Here is a 16,942-nt window from a genome sequence, read left to right on the forward strand (position 1 = left end):
TGAAGGAAGCAAAAGACTTTGCTGTAGATACAGTGCATAGAGACCTTGCTTGAAATAGAATTCTCATTAAAACTGTCTGCGAGAACAGTATGCAAACTTTGCTGTTTAAAGAACTATTTATTGCTATTTATTATATCCCGAGTAGCTTAGAATGTTCTTGCTGGGAGACCTCTATAATTTTTTGAACCTCATTAAGTTTTAGTAGATACAGAGATAAACTTTTACCAAGAATGTACCTTACTACATGCCAGAGTAGCCCTTTTATGGTCATTTATGGAACTCTCAGTCAATATTAAAAAAAAAAAAGCTTTTAATATTACTAATTATTACTTGCATCAAACATTTTAGAAGGTATGTTCAACTCTGAGTATGGAAATAGAGGTCGCTTCCAAGGTAATCTGTTCTCATGTAACTTCCTGATTTATTTCTAGGAAGATGTACTTTAATCATCTAGTCTCTTAGTTTCCCTGTATTTCTTGTTTTAGCAGACCTGACTTCTGAATTCCATGAGATTTGTGTCCTTAGCTAGAACAAAGAATGTAAAACAGGATGTTACTTTTAATTTCATTTTTGAAGTTAATTTGCAACTTGTTTGCTAACACATATATTTTTTCAGATTTTATACTTATGATAGAATTGAGCCAGCTAGGGTTTGTTTCACAGACTTTAGGTAGGGTTTCTCTACACAGATGCTTTATGCCATGTGGTTCACACCCAGTACCTTCAGTTTGGTTGTACCACCTATCTAATTCTTACATTAGAGATATTATTTTTGAATCTACCCTTGCATTTTGCTAGTCCTTAGACTGGTAATCCCAGAGGACTGGGGAGAGAGATGGAAAGAGGATGTAACAGTGAACTGATGTAGCCAGTGAAAGAGAAAGCATGTCTGATAAATATTGCATCTTAGTCTCATAAAAAGATTTCCACTAGAAACCTCAACATTGTTGTTTGTTAACACCCCCACCCCTGCCCCGGGAGGAACTTCCTTTATGGGCAAGTCTCAAAAATAGCCAAAATAGATGTCCTAACTTATGCAACGTTTCTCTTCAGAACATTACTACTGGAATGCCAAATATTCCACATCACCTTTTTGTCCATCTAATGTAGAACACTGCACTCTGTTCTGTTACCAGGCAAATATCTTCTTGCTCATATATGCAAGCAGGTTGCCTTGGCTTACATGCCTCGAAAGCCAGAGCTAATGAGAAAGTTCTGAGTTCTAGAAGGGCCTAGAGAACCAAAGGTTTGGATTGAGGACAGGTGATGGAACTAAGCAGACCTGTGACACTTGCTGGGACTTAAGGTCATTATCAAAGCAGCTGACATTTACTGTTCTCTAGCAGATTATGGAGCCTGGCTTGTTGGGAGAGAGAGTACTTCACTCTCAGCTTTCATATTTGGAAAATTTTAGAGGTGAATTTTTAATCATAGAGATTACAAGTAGTTAGAAGCATATTCACTCTCGAGAAAAATGCAACAGTTTGCAGAGAAAAGGCTGTAACTTGGTCTCTGGAAGAATGTTGGCAGGAGAGATACAAAAGCCAAGACGGCATATTTCTTGAAGAAAATATTGTTATATTTAGAGTAAACAATACATGTTTAGCTTATTGTTTTAACCTTCTTCTTTGTTCACTGTGTTCTTATGAATAAATGAAAAATATTGCCCAAGCTGTTTTATGTGACTCTGTTTATGAGCTGGCCACAGATCCTGGAAGATAAACTTGTAGCCAAGCTGATTCCAGCTGGACCTACCGATGTAGGAATGTCTGATAAACAAGTGGGTGACATAAACAGGTGTTCCAGTCCCAGAACAGGGTGAATCGTAAGACTATCCTCTGAGATATGTGTCTTACTCAAAACATGTGAAATTGAGAGGTCAGGGGTACACCTCGCCCCTGCAAGCATAACACAAGGTGCTCTAGCTCAGCTGGAGAGAGATTTACCTACAGGCACCATGTTTGTTTCAATGTTCTGAGTAGGTCACTAACTAAATGTGCTTTTTGAAAATCACACTTTCATTGCTATGTCAACTATTGGTAATAACTGACCCCTACTCTTTTTCTCTTTAACCGAGAAAAACCGTTCATATAAATATTCTATTTTTATTGTGTATAAAGCTAACAGATATTTATCAATGATTCTTATACTGTTATGGAATTCTACACATTTTTTTCAAGAAGCAGTTAAATGCATTGGCATGACTTTAAAAAAGAACATTGTGGCCTTTTAATTCACTTTCTATTAATCTGCTGCAGTATAATAAAATTTGAATGTTATTGGAGACAGAAATTTTGAAAGTTAAAAGCTTCCAAGATTGATAGTTTTGTAAATTGGTTTTAAGTATTTTGAATTTATAACTATCATTATGTTGCTAAATAACATTGACTCTGGAATGACTGACTTCCTTTTGCAGTAATTCAAAAATATTATGACAAGCTATAGTTTTATAGTGAGCATAAAAATCAGTGAGGTAAGTTCAATGAGGTAAGGTTAGTGTTGGAAGTTTTATTAACAAAAACTCCAAGTATTAGCACATGAATTACAATTCCCATGTGTTTTCCAAAATTTGCTGGAAGTGAATTGAATATTAAATTCTGAACTTTGGACTAGTTGCTTTAAACTACCTAATTTTAGTGGTAGGAGTAGGCAAAGATATAAATTTGAATAAAACAGCTGTTTGGCACTTGGCTGCATTGGTAAGCTACATGTGATCAGAATTCCTCATGGCATATAATGTTCCACAAGGATGAGTTTCAAACTGCCTGAGGGGACCATTTATATCTTGGCTACAATTTCTGGTTCAGCTAAAACATTTTCTATTTTAGTTTGACCAGTGAGTGTTACCAATTTTCTTTTGTCTAGAGCAGCATAATCTGGACTAGTGGAAAAAAAGAATGAAAGAAAAATCAGGATTTCTTAGCAGAGATGGTGGCTGGCTAAGATGTCGGGGAGGGAACTTCATGAAACCTGTAAGTGCACTCTTTCAAGAAGTAAAGGAGAGTAAGTGCATTTGATGCGTTATACCATCAGGTGGTTCTCCCATCCTTGTGCAGAAGGATTGAAAGAGCCTATGACAGTGATTCTATGAGGGAAATGGTATGAGATGGTACAAGTTTGTTTTCCTGATGTGAACAGCCAACACTGCCCTGTGCTTATACACTGTAATATTGCTCACTGTCTGTTCCCCTTGACTACAATGTACTCAGCTGCTTTAAACCCCTCTCCTTTTGTCAGTTCTTAAATACTGAAGTAGTAGAAAGAAGACAGTAAAATAGGTTATCCTTTAAAGAGTATAAAGCCTGTTAACTATCAGCTCTGTAAGAACATAAATTCCTGAATTAAAATGTAAACTAGAGCAACCATAATACTGAGAGTAATAGGGGTGGGAATGTTGTTGAAATAATGCTTGAAAGTGGAATTTTCCTCCAGAAAAGGAAAAAGCTAGCTAACTCACTAAAGTTTCAATTTGGAACAAGAATGTAAAGCATAGTAATTGTACAAAATTAAAGTGTCTGAAGCTTCAAAATGTGGCCACGTTCTGCCTTTGCTGTCTTGAATTTTACATAGATCAGATGTTTTTGAAAGAAGTGAATGTATTATACTACGGATTACCAGGCACAGCCATTGCTTTGAAAAAATATTATGTTTATCACAATAGACTGAAAAATGAGGAACAAATATGATGAGGGGATAGTTTTCATTTTGTTATTGTGTTTTAGAATAGGGTTTTTTTTTTTACTAGCTCTGAAGTTGCGAGTACAGTGGGGACATTTTAAAGACACATGATATCCTTTCTATACTTGTAAATCAGTTCTTATATTTGCAAAAAGGCCCATGTGAGGATATGCTCTCTGTACTCACAAATCAGTTCTTCTCTATAGAAAACTGAAGTGACAGCTCTTTTTTTTTTCATGGTTTAAACTGGTTTTTGTAATCAAAACTTAGTATATTATATTTCCCCAGATACATATGGATGTATAAATACAGGCAGCAAGATCTTTAGTAAAAGTGTATTTTTTGATTAACTGAAGTGGTTCCTCAAAAGATGGCTGCGTAATACACTGAGAGAGCAAATAGTAGCGCAGAAAAGTGTCAACAGCCCTGTGGAGCCTGTACTGGTCATCAAGAATGGAGAGAATGATAGTACAAAATAGGAAAAGACTGGCTTTTGGACACAGTGGCAAATACTGCCTGCAGTGTGTGCTGGAACAGAGGTGGGGTTAGGAGGGAGATTGACAATGGGTTACAGTTTGCCTTCTCTATTACCCCAGGTGCGGTACTACGGTACACTTAGTTCTTGACTAGTGAATTCAGAATTAGTTAAACAAAATACAGCCAAACCTTTGCTTTAAATGTATTTATTTATGATGGTAAAATAAATAATTCTTAACAGTGAAACACAGTAGTGCTTCTTCATGTTTTACTTCCTCATGGAGCTCCATAATACTAAAAAAACTTTCATAAATGATATATATAATATGGCATATAAGTTAAACAGTTAACAGTAAGGAACTTCAAGAAATAGACGTCACTACTAGAGCTGGTCATGAGTGGCAGGTGATGACATGAAGATTAATAAAGTTTGACTTTGAATTTGGCAATTTTTGCCACTTACATTAATTTTTCTTTTCTTTCTAATGTATAATTTAATTCTGAAGGTTTTGCATTGTGTTGTATATTTCCAGAGCAAGAGTTTATTGTATTAAATAGTTGAAATAAGTAGTGGCTGAGGAAAAAGAAGTTAGACAAAATTAAAAAACAATTTACTTGGACAGAGGTCTTTGAAATGCTTTATGTGTTAGCTATCAGATCTGGTTTTGCTTTATTTTTCTGGAAAATTATGGTGTTGTTCAGATTGCCAGGTTTTACTAGTAAATGTACTGCCAGAGCTTTGGAAAAATAAGTCAAGGACTCTTAAAATTACATAGTGTTGAGTGAAAAGCCAAAGAGAGGGTTTTTGTGTACCAGAAATCCTTATCCTTTCAAATACAAAAATATATATCTGATGCTGTAGAATGACCTATATTTAATTTCCTTTCAAATTATATTTAAAATGCCATAGATTTAAAAGGAGGAGTAACAAAATGACAGACATTTCTCATAGCGTACTGGCATGCCCCACTTAGACTAATTCATTGTTTCATTATTTTTGGGAGGTGTGATTTCGCAGGACCATTTTCGGGGAAGAGATAATTTCTAATATTGGCAAATTCATCCTGACTATAAATGCTTCTTGTCTTCCACAAGATGAGGAACGGATTTAACAGCTTTTTGGTTTTATACCACCTGGAGGTTCATATTTGACTTATGATTTCATACACGTTTAGCACCAAACAGATACCATATAGTAAAAGGTCACATGCAGTTCAGGCTGAGGTAGTTTTATTTTGCGTTATGAGAAATGTAAAAGTCTCAGTTCATGATTACTGGAGGCAGAAAGAAGAATTTGGGGAAGGAGAAAATGACTGACATAACTGATTCCTGCATTCCTGTGAATAGAAAATAAATCTGTACACCTAAGACCACACACAGTATGAGTTGCCTATTCATTCTCTCAGACTGGCACTGGCTCAGAGTTCTGCCTCTCTGAAACCTCATGTAGAGCACTGATTTCAGAATGGCTCCTTGCTGTGTATGTTAGTTTGGGGATGATATACCTATTCTATCAAAATACCTGGGCTTCATTGTGTAGGTGGATTTTTTAATTAAAGTGCTCTGCTGTGTCGGTCTCAAGATATCTGACCACTGGTTGAGGCTACGTAAGAAAATAGAGATATATTTGGCAGATTTTTTTTTTTCTCCTTTTTTTCTTCCTGTTTTCTTTCCAACATTGATGTCAGGACACAATCTGACTTGAGCTACACAAAAAATAACTTCTGGGGAGGAAGATTAGAGGTAATTCTGTTTCCTCTACTTGCAAGGAGGAAAGTATGACACAGATCAAAACCCATGATGTGTTATAGTATTATCCTTTTCTGGTCTTAAAGATTTTAGTCTGAGCTCTCACAAGGATTTGGCTTTAATTATAATATGTAATGGCTAAAATATTTCTGCACAAAGGGGGGAAAAAGAGGGAGCATCAAGCTACTGTTTTATAAAAAGAATAGGAAAAGGTTTTGTATGGTTTGCAAAAGATTAGTTTGAGTCTCCATAATCCAGATTGAAACATGGGAAACGCTATGTCAGTAACTCATGTCACTAGCTTCTCATCATATTTGAGAAAGATTTCTGTTTCACCAGGGAGGTGAAATTCTTTTAAGAAGGAATTTCCTTGTAATTCTGCGGAACTCAGATTCTACCTAGAACAGTAGAACATTTGCTGACCTATGGTTCATTGGGAAAGGGCTGGGAAATAAGACACTTTAACCTCCTAAGTGTGACCCTGTTTTTGCTGTGGCTTGGAGGTTACATCATGGACTGTTATGGAAGTGTCAGAGTCCCTGACACAGAATGTGTGGTGTAAGCCTGTCTTTTATCTCCCTGTGTTAGCAATGAAGGTAGCCTCTTTGGCCCTAGAGAAGCCAGAACCACTCACCTGCCAGAGAGCAGGGAGTGGGGGTAGGAGACACTGGGACTGGAATGGAGTGTCTGCCACCTAAGGTTACGGTTGGATGTGCTGTATTCTTTCCTTCCCAACCCTTGCACTGTCCTTGTGTTAAGGGGGGTTGCTGCGATTGAGATTCTTTGGCTGTTTCAAATCTTTTAGAACGGTTTTCTTCAGTGCAATTGAAGCTGCACTTCAGTCATGCTTTAAAGCTTTTATTTGAAGCTACCAAGGTTAGAAATTAATTCTTAAATGAAAACTTATATAGTCTTATATTATGAGTAGCCTCTTGTGGGAACTGGGGTTCTAGGCAGAAGTTACACCACTTACATCTGAATATATTCAGATTTTAAGTCCATGTGCAGCTTCTTATGAAAGAACGCAATTCACCTCGAACATGAGTATTCATTAATAAGTGTTAAAAAGTTACTATGGAGCTGAAAGAATTGATCTGTGTCATCAACTATTTACATGAAGGTGTGTGGATTAATCTGTTTATGACATTAAGGAGAAAACAATCAGTTTCTGCATTTAGAGTCAGTCCAGACAACTCTGAGGTCATAACCCTTGTGCTAACTTAAAGGTTTTTGCGTGGATGGCTGGAACACTAACCAGTGAAAGGAAAGAGAGGTTGCAGCTCTGCTGCAGAGTTCCATGTGTGTTTCTTTTCAGTGTGAAAGAAGACCACCATGCCCCTTGTCTTGTCCCTCCAGGTTGAATCTGAGTCTTTGTTTAGGGAATAGAAGTAATGCATTTGTGTTACGAGCTGGCTAGTGGTGAAAGGAAATGCAGAAAGGTTCAGTCATGTGGTGCTCTTTAATTAACAGCTGTGTAAGGGCAGGATTGGGATCTGAGAAACTGGAGTGGACAGGGCTCTGCTCCCTTCTCCCACTCAGGTTGTCACTCTCAGGTTTGGACTTCAGCACCACCTCCTCATCCACTCAACCCTCCGTCTTGTGCTTCCAAGTTTTAATGCTTAAAATCCCCATTCCTGAGTTTAATCTAGTGAACCATGATGACAGGATGTGTAGGAAGAGATTTGTGAAGAAGAGTGAGAATTGTCTGCTCTGCCCTTGCGGTGGGGACTGGATGGGTAGAGGAGAAAAGATTATTGACTCAGAAACTGCCTGGTTCAGCCAAGCAGAACACAACTGTACCAACACAGGTGTAAGCTACTGTGTTATCCCAGTCGCTAGGGAAATGTACCAATGCTTTGTTTATCAGTGGGGTCTAATCACCTTCAACTCCCTTTGACTTCAAGCATTAAGCTTCTGCCTAGTGGCAGTTGGAAAATTAGACTTGCAGTGCCTGACTGAAGAGAACCCCTTTTGGAGCTCCTGCTGCAATGTTATGACGAGCTTCTAAGCTGCAACTTAAAGGCCTGACAGAGCTTTTTGTGATTTGACTTAAGGGATTGCTTTCAGACATGAAGCAAATAAGTGATTAAGTATAAAGAAGATGTGGTAATGAGTTTCAGATGAGGTCTTTTATGTTTATTAAAAGAGGTCTGGAAGTTTGTGCCTACTACTATTTCTTGTTTTCTAACTTAAAAAGTCATCTTTGAATCTCATACTGCACACTGTTTACAGACTGCAAGCTCCTATTATGGTAATATTGTAAAAAAAGTCTTAAAAATAAAATAAATCCAGTAGAATATAAATCTTTTTCCAGTGTATAGAAAAGCAATGAACCATTTTAAGAGCAGGAAGAACATGCATTTCAAGATCCAATAGATCATCTAAATTGGTCCCAAACCAAGTTTTAAAATGGCATTGCAAGGACTTTTGCTTTGAATAAATTTAGCATTACAAAACTCAGAATATAAATAAAAATAAATTAGATTTGCTGATTGTTTTGTACTTTACTAATATTCTGATTAACTAGGAAAAAAGTGCTTAATACACACGACCCTTTCTGACTATTCCAACTGTAGGACTTAAAAATGCTAAACTAACATTTATGCCCTTTCAGTTACTTCCATCTAGCTTTTTATTATGAATACACATCAGGAATTTCTAGGTAATGTAAACATTAAACCCTTGTTCTTTATTTTCGGACATTTGTATGTTTGAAATTTGGATTAGTAAATCTAAAATTTCTCACTTGCCTGACTTCCTGCAGCTCTCTTGTAGGTGGAGAATTATTCTAGATTGCCACATCATATATCTTCAGTCCAAATCTTTTCTTCAATGGCATACCTTGCAGCCAAAACAAGCCTGTGTGGGTCCACTTAATGTGAACACCTCATTGTTTCAGAGCTCCAGAAGAAAACAGTATGGGAAAAATGGCCTCTCTTCAAGTAAAGCTGTCTTTGTAATAACAAATAATTGCACCCTCTTTATCTTAGTTCTCTACTTTGCATGAAATTATAATGTTATTATAATGGCTTGCAAACCTCACAAAGGTTCTCCATGTCCATGCTACCACCTCTGTGTGCTTTCTGTGCTACATAGCATCTTTTTCTCTTGGACTCTAAGTTTCAATGTGTTAACCAACCTTCTGGAAAACTGAAATATTTCACTAAGAATGAACTCCTTGATTTGCATACCCCGGGCTTGATTTTGGCAGTTTGACACCACACAAGGAATGCAGAATTGAATCTATAATGCTTAGCACTAACAGTGGGTTGGTTTTGTTGATCTCTTATGACGCTTAAAAGTGCTGACAAAATTTCATGGCTATACTATATTTTCTTGTATTATTTTATTCACAAATTAGCCTTCAATACCTTGAGGCTCACATTTTAAAAAAAAAAAAAAGTGTCTCTTTTGGTCTTTAAAACTTGATATATGATGAAATTTTTTTTTTTTTTTCAAAAATATCCTTACCCAGTATTCTCTGCTGTGTTGTCTGTGAGCCACTCAGTGATTCACTTGTAACTGCATTTCTGAATCAGAATGTGGAAACAGGTATGATTTAGTAGAAGTGCTCACTGAAGGGACCAATGCATGTTAAGGTGCAACTCTTGCAGTACTGATGCTTTAACACAAACATATTCCATCGCTTTAATGAATTGAGATTGGTACTTTTTTATTACAAAAATACCTTTTATTACAAAGGTATTAAGAGTAGAATTTATGCAATGGATAATTCCTTCTTTGGCATTAGAGAATTAAGTTCCACCACTCAGCACCCCCCAGTGTATTTTAGGTTAGACAAAGAAATTGATAAGTAGTTTAAACTAGAGAGATACACTCCAATTCAGTTTAATTTCTGGTTTTTATCCCATTACAATTCTTCATTTGTCTGTTCAAGTTAGCCCACCCTTCCTTACACTTTTTTTAAACATTCTTGTAGGAATAATGTTACTTGTTCTTTCCATTTCAGTGAAATGTATAATTTTTCATTTTGCTAAATACCAAGGTCAGCAAAGGTTACACGTCTCAGAGTTTGAACTCCCTACATTCTACAGTCAGTATCTTTATATTCTTGAATTATTACAGTATTGATTCTTAATTGTCTCGTTCTTCTCTACTATATAAAAAGCTGCACCATTAAAACTTGCAAAACTTCATTTTACATCTCTACAGTAACACCTTTTCTATTTGGAGTCATACCTTACCTTGTGGTAACTCCTCTAGGCAGTGCTTATGAAGAAAAATATTACTAAAAAGGTACTAGGAGTTTGAATCTGTGAAGTAGGATTGTTAAATCTACTTAACAAAAAGTTGTTTTCCTGTCTAGTTTTTTGTTTCTTCCCCTATTTCAACATTTTTTGTGTGTTTCCACCTGGATCCATGTGTTTATGCTTACTCCTGTGGCCATGTCTGCCTTTTTACATTGTACATACTTTCCTGTTTCGTGATTATACTCCCCAAACAGCCAATTTCCTCCTTCTCCGTTTCCTTGAACAGGTACCCTGTCGTTTAGATTTTCCTTTTTCTTGCCACTTTGTTCCTTGCTTCACCACATGTTTTTCTCTTTTTTGATGATAATATCTATACTGCTGTCCTTGAAGGTGACTGCTGCTTCCCCCTCCCGTGTTGTAACAGAGAAGAGTCAGCTATTTTTCCTCCTTATTTCCAAATGTTTTTGAGTACCCAAGCTGTTAATTGCAAAGCTGCTTATAGAAAAAAACTGTACACAAATAGTAACCGGTATCAAGTGATCTACAGATTTTTTCCAGACCACCATCATGTATTTGCCTGACCATAATTTGAGAACAGTTTGAGTTGCGTTAAGAGAACAATGAAATCGCATGCTTGAGCATTTATACAGCAAGAAATGAGAAAATCAAGGCTATGTACACCTTTTGGCCTGTTAGAATGCTTTATTTTTTTTTGAGTTTCAAAAGGGAAAAAATCTTACATGATACACATTGGAGAAAGTGAAAACCCTTATAATTACCCTATTCGCCATCTCTTTGTTAAATAATTCTGTTTCTAGATTACTGATCTGTGCCCAACCCTGTGTAATGGCTATAGGATCTGATTGCCCACTTCATGGCTTTACTGGACAAATTAGATACATGATACAGAACACTATTTTCAATGAGCTACATATTTAATAATTTAAGATTTTTTTTTGGGTCCTTTATGCATATGTCAGGTTAGGACTGTTTTAATGCTATTTCATGTTTTGACTGTTCTACTTTTTCTATTAATGCTTTGGCACTAAAAGTGCTTTCATTTTTTAATTACATTTTATTATTTTTTATTTTTTTATTTAGTAAAAGAATCGTGTAGTCTGAGATAAAGTTGGAAAATCTACATAGAAAAGAAAAAAAAAATTTCTTCAGTGACAAAAAGCAGGGAATTAGAAAAAATGAATACAATATGCTAATAATCTTTACTAAAACCTAAATATGTTTGGTTTACTTAATGTAGGTTGATGCCTTGCGGTTACGATTGGAAGAAAAAGAAACCTTTCTCAATAAAAAAACAAAACAACTTCAGGACCTCACAGAAGAGAAGGGAACCCTGGCTGGAGAGATTCGAGATATGAAAGATATGTTAGAAGTAAAAGAAAGAAAAATTAATGTTCTTCAAAAAAAGGTAAGATCACTGATGAAAGGATATCTTGTAAAACTCTTGAGGCACATTTAAAGGAAATAAATATAGTTCTTATAGCATATTACTTTTAATACATTAAAAAAATGCAAGGACTAAGTCTGTAATAGTCAAGTAGTTCCCTAATATAGCATGTGTTACTGTTTTCCATGGGATCATTTCTATAGTACTATATCTTAATTTTATTATATCACAAAAATATTAGGTGTTGCTGTTTCCACAAAATTATTGGAATTAAATGAAAGTCCTAAAACTCTGACAAAACTTCTTATTCCTCAGCATGAGGAAATGTAAATAAAATGTGTGGGACTGCTACAGGTTTAGGATGCTGCTTTTTTTTCTCTAAAGACTTTTTTTTTGGGGGGGTGGGGGGTTAGGGGGTGGGGCAAGAAGGGGAGTGGGGAAGGAACCTAAATTAAGTCAATTAGCTGCTTGTCCTGTAAGCTAAAGACATTAAGAAGGGATGCTGTCTCTTAGCAGCCTTATTAGTCTTATTTCTAATTTTCCATGAATTTAGCTAACAGCATTTACTCTCTTTGGGAAGTTGGATTTAATCATTATAGTTTCCACTTGGGGGGTAGGGAGGGAATTTCCTGGAAAGGCAGCTCTGCAAGGGTTCTGCATACGGTAGCAGAGTGTTTGTTTACTATATGCTGTTTCTCACACTCACAAAAACATTTCTGCTAGCAGGTAAGTTCTGTGTGTGTGTCGTGTGCATCACACTCTATCACATACAGAGATGTACTGGTGAGCATACAGATAAATGGAGAAAAAGTTCCTGGCATTAAGCACATTTTACTATTACTTCTCCCCTCCGTTTACAGCCACTCAAAGAATGTCTACTCCTTACTCTCTATTATTATGTAGGTAGTTCATGTTACTGAGGTTTTCCTGCAGAATTCATATAGGGTTCATGTGGTCTAGCTGTGCTTCTGTCTGCAATTCGTTAAATACAATCTTTAAAAAGCCAAGTCCTTATTTTCCAGAAACTAAGTCTGCTTTTTCAGGCCCAGGAAATAACACCTGTCAAAACTGGAAAATAGGTATATTCCAGGATGACTATAGGTCATCCACTTTAGTCTTCTTTCTGAATATTTGCCTTGTTAGCAATGCTGCTGATGTAAAGAGAGCAAACTTCAAGCCTTTTATCCTGTGCTGAATGCTAACTAGTTTTGGACATCACTTGAGAATTTTGAAAAGAATGTATCTTTTCTTACTGCTTGCATTCTAGAAGGCCCCAAACAAGCCAACAGTTTACAGTTGGTTTTTATTTAGAACTTGAGGAAGTGGATTAGTAGGAGGAATGTAGCTTTGGTGATCAAAATTGTGCGATGAAGATATCTTCATACAGAGCTGTCATGGCTATATGCTCAGAAATACACAACACGTTTTCTGCTTTTGATACCTCATTACTATTTTATTAGGGCTTGCAGATGGTCTTGCCTCTTTTGCACCTGCTTCTTAATGAAGATAATCACTCTCAAACTGTACTGTCTCCCTTCACTAAATCATAGAGTAAATGTATGTTATAGACTTTTAAGCTCTAGTATACAATGTGATAAATAAATCCTAACTACTAGGTGCAAAACCACAGTTAGTACTAAATTGATTCTTTAAAACTGGAACTAGCACCTGATTTTTTTTTTTTCTGAGGTCTTTATTCTGGTAAATATGCAACATCAGGGGACTTCTGAAGTTCAGGTTTTCTGCTATGGGCTAAATACTGGGTTTACTTGGAGAAGAATGGATTATGATGATTAAAAAAAAAAAAGAGAAAAATAGTTCATTTACATCATGTGAAAGTTATGCATAGGTTTGCTTCTCTGAAGCATTTTTAATAACCACGATGTCTTAATATGTAGCTGTTAGCGTGGCCAAAAATGCTAATATCAGATCATCATTACACCATTATTTTGTTTATAGGAAAAGAATATCATATATGGAATATACCTTTTTAAAATGACCCTTAGGTCACATTTTCAGCTTTGGATCATTATTTTACTTGTGCCTTACTTCCAATATGTCTGGATATAAATTCACTCTCAGATAATTTGTCTGGAGAAAAATTTGATTGAAATATCTTCCTGCTGTACTCACTCTTGTTATTTAAATAAACCTAGAGTACGATACTAAAAAGGATGCTTTCACTGTTTACTTTTCATTTGTTTGGTGTACAGTTCTGAAGTAGAAAATTCTGTATGTCACCAACGGAAATCCAGGCTTTTAAATGAATCTGGGAAAAAGTAATAATCTACGTGTCTATTTAACCCAAGCATTCAACTTCATTTTGGCAGTACTTATTAGGTCGTGACTTCTCATGATTAACCTCCTTGAGCATCCCAGAACCCTTGGCAGCAGATGCAGTCTTGTCTCTGGACCATGGTACTTGCATGTAGAAGGGAGGATGTTCCATGTCTGTCTACTTTTTTTTCAAGAAGCTTTCCTGGCATTATTGCCTTTCTGTTCTAGATAATTTTATCCTCACTACATGAAGTTGTGTGCCCCAGGGCACTCATACCTCATAGAGTCTTCATGTTCTGTCAAAGGCAAAGGGAGCTCAGCTCCTTTTTGACCGTAGGCAGATTATTCATTGTCATGTGTTATTTCAGAAATATGTTGGACTATGTATAGTAGTAATTCCTAGGGCTATAGTATTCTTATTGTAATATTGGAAGTTTTTTTAAAGAATTGAAAACAAATATTGAACGGTCACTTTTCAGGGGTTTTCAGATAGTCTAGTAGTGGATGCTGTGCTTTAAGAAAAAGATTGTTCGATGTACCTCTTTTCTTTTCAGCTTTGACAACATAGCTTTTCAATAGCAACCCTATATAAGAATAAATTTTGATGGAAAAGCATTTAATATGTATTGGTTTCAGTGATTTTATCCTTTACTTGAATCTAATTATGCTTTTATCCTTTACTCCTTGCTGGATTGCATGTGTCTCTTACATTCTTCCAGTTTTTGCTCATCTCCTCCTCCTGACCTTTTGGTCACTTCTTCCACTATTGTTTTCGCTTAAAGTGATGGCAGACAGATATTTGCGTTTTGAGCATTTAGAAATCAATTTGTCCTCATCGTGTACATATAGGTGGGTGGAAAACAACATGGACTGTTTCAGATGACACTTAGGAGGTGAAACAGTTACTGAGCCCTCTAGTGGATTGTTCTGCCTTTACATACCTTCTTTCAGGATATTGCCTTGGTTTCTTACTCTCATGAAAACCCTCTGAAAGTGCAGGAATTGCTTCTAGCTCTTCTTCCTAAGTTCCTTCTAGACATTAGATTCTTGTGACTGTAACAATATAATGCTTGTCTCCATTTTCTTTTTTTCTGTGCAGGGCCAAACTTCATATCTGTGCATTTTATTTACTTTTGATATGAGGACTTGTGAATAACCAGTTATTTAAGTGCTGTCATTTGTTGATGCAACATAGATGGCTACATCTCTTTCCACTCAGCCTGAAGCGCTTCACTCAGCCTAAAATAATATTTGTTTTAATGGTTGCATTCAAGTAATTGAAGAAGGAAAAATTTGTATCTAGTGCTTAAAAATATTTCTGTCGTTAATAACCTGAAACTGAGTGGGAAGGAATACGTAACTTGGAGAGACGCAGTTTCTAATTCTCTGTTCTTTCTCTTGTGTACATTACTGTTATCTGCCATGTTGAAAAATACAAAGGAGACCAAACCCAAACCAGAAAAGCTCCCTTTCAAAGTTGGAGCTGTTTCTTCTCCTTTCTGGATAGCTTTTATACTTGGAGAACAGGACAGGTTCTGTTGAGGGCTCCCTTCCAAAGATGTGGAAGAAACAAAAACATTGGCAACAAATCAGCTGTGGTGAGTGGAGAGTCCCACAGGATGCTATAGGAACACACATAAGGTAACATGTTGCAGAAAAAAGTAATGGGCTAGATAATGAGCTAATAATTCATTGTCCTTCCAGGCAGTGGTTTTGGTGTAATTTTGGTCCAAATTGAAAAACCGCTACACTCTTCAGTATAATTTGCAGGCTTAAGGGAGGCCTAGCACTGGAACAGCATGCATTTAGAGGATTTGGATCAAGGTAGATTGGCGTGGAGTAATAATAAACTTATGTCAATGTCAGAGGTGCAATATTACTTAATATTTCTTTCTTTTAGAATCTTTGGCACCACTGTTCCATTTTAGTGCCAGTAAAGTTGGGTATGCTGCTTTAATAGCCTTGTTTAACCTGGCAAAGCTAGTCTTACACCTCATATCTGTCAGTTTAGCATGCAGAGGGGCAGACCTCAGAAATCTTTATTTATTTCTTACCAGAACGTGCAAGTTCTATGAATATGGCCTAGTTGCAGGCTGAAGGGCAGAAGTGCTGAACTGGGTGATGATTCTTTTGTGTCCCTTTTTGCTTCCGAATTTCGCTCTCATACAGTGGCTATACTGGTGTGTTTTGTCCTCTAGGAATCTGTAGATATTTTAAAAAACAATTATATATTTTGAAATGTGAGTCTCGGTGTTGAAAACAGTAGCTGCTGAGACAAGAATGGCGTGGAGGATGTAGACCTGGATCATATTAGGACAACAGCTTGTGGAAATTCTTTTGTGGGGACCATTATGAAAGAACACCATGTAAAGGGGGCTAATATAATATTCTACTTTGACTTGAAACATAACTTTTCATGTAAAATGTTACAGTTTCCATCTTTAGTAGTTTAAGCTTTGTGATTGATGAAGTGCTACATGACTTAGGGCCCTAACCTACCAGCTAATTAGCATTTGTAGGAAATGTCATAAAGTCTTAGCTCTCGTGTAATAATTGGAATCTGTACTAGGAGTGGCTGGACTGTGCACACTAGGTGATGTCGTCCAGTTCATGTTAAATGAAAATGTGTTGTACAATTAATTGTACATATCACTGTTAGCTGCTTCTACAGAAGGAGAAATTTACATAGGTCAGATTAGGGGTACACTAGCATAAACAAAGGAGTCCTACTCTTGTGCTTAGAAATTTGCATCAGTATTATTGCTTGGTGTGGGAATTCTGGCTGAGAACACCACTGAAATTGAAACTTCTGAGTCCAGAATGGTTGAGGAAGACCTAAAAGACCTATTTCTTTTGTTTGATCTTAATCAGTAGAAAGTGTGAGCACAATGCTGATAGAAAATGCCTTTGGTGTTGGTTTTTTTCATGGTTTAATCAGTTGGGAGCATGTTTTCATAATCCCGTAAGGGGGTCATGGTGGCAGTATGAAGGACTTTATTATTAACTTTGTCAAATTCTACCAGAACACTGTAAATAGACTGTGATGTGAACTGGGGTTTTGCAGTTACCAAATCAGAGTCCTATTGTATTTCTGGAGTGAGACAACAAATTCTGAACTAATTAGTTGTTATGTAAAACAGACCAA

The 16,942-nt window shown here is 36.4% G+C and overlaps 1 protein-coding gene across 2 annotated transcripts in view; it reads left to right on the plus strand.

The window, feature by feature from the left end:
• Positions 1–16,942, plus strand: part of ERC2 (ELKS/RAB6-interacting/CAST family member 2) — a 535,854-nt gene that overhangs the window by 175,169 nt on the left and 343,743 nt on the right. For both annotated transcript variants that reach the window (XM_064453879.1, XM_064453878.1), the window contains exon 7: positions 11,374–11,541. In XM_064453879.1, the coding sequence (XP_064309949.1) occupies positions 11,374–11,541 (168 nt within the window). The remainder of the gene's footprint in view (positions 1–11,373; positions 11,542–16,942) is intronic.

This window comes from Phalacrocorax carbo, chromosome 6 (genome assembly GCF_963921805.1).
Source record: "Phalacrocorax carbo chromosome 6, bPhaCar2.1, whole genome shotgun sequence".
Lineage (NCBI taxonomy): Eukaryota > Metazoa > Chordata > Aves > Suliformes > Phalacrocoracidae > Phalacrocorax > Phalacrocorax carbo.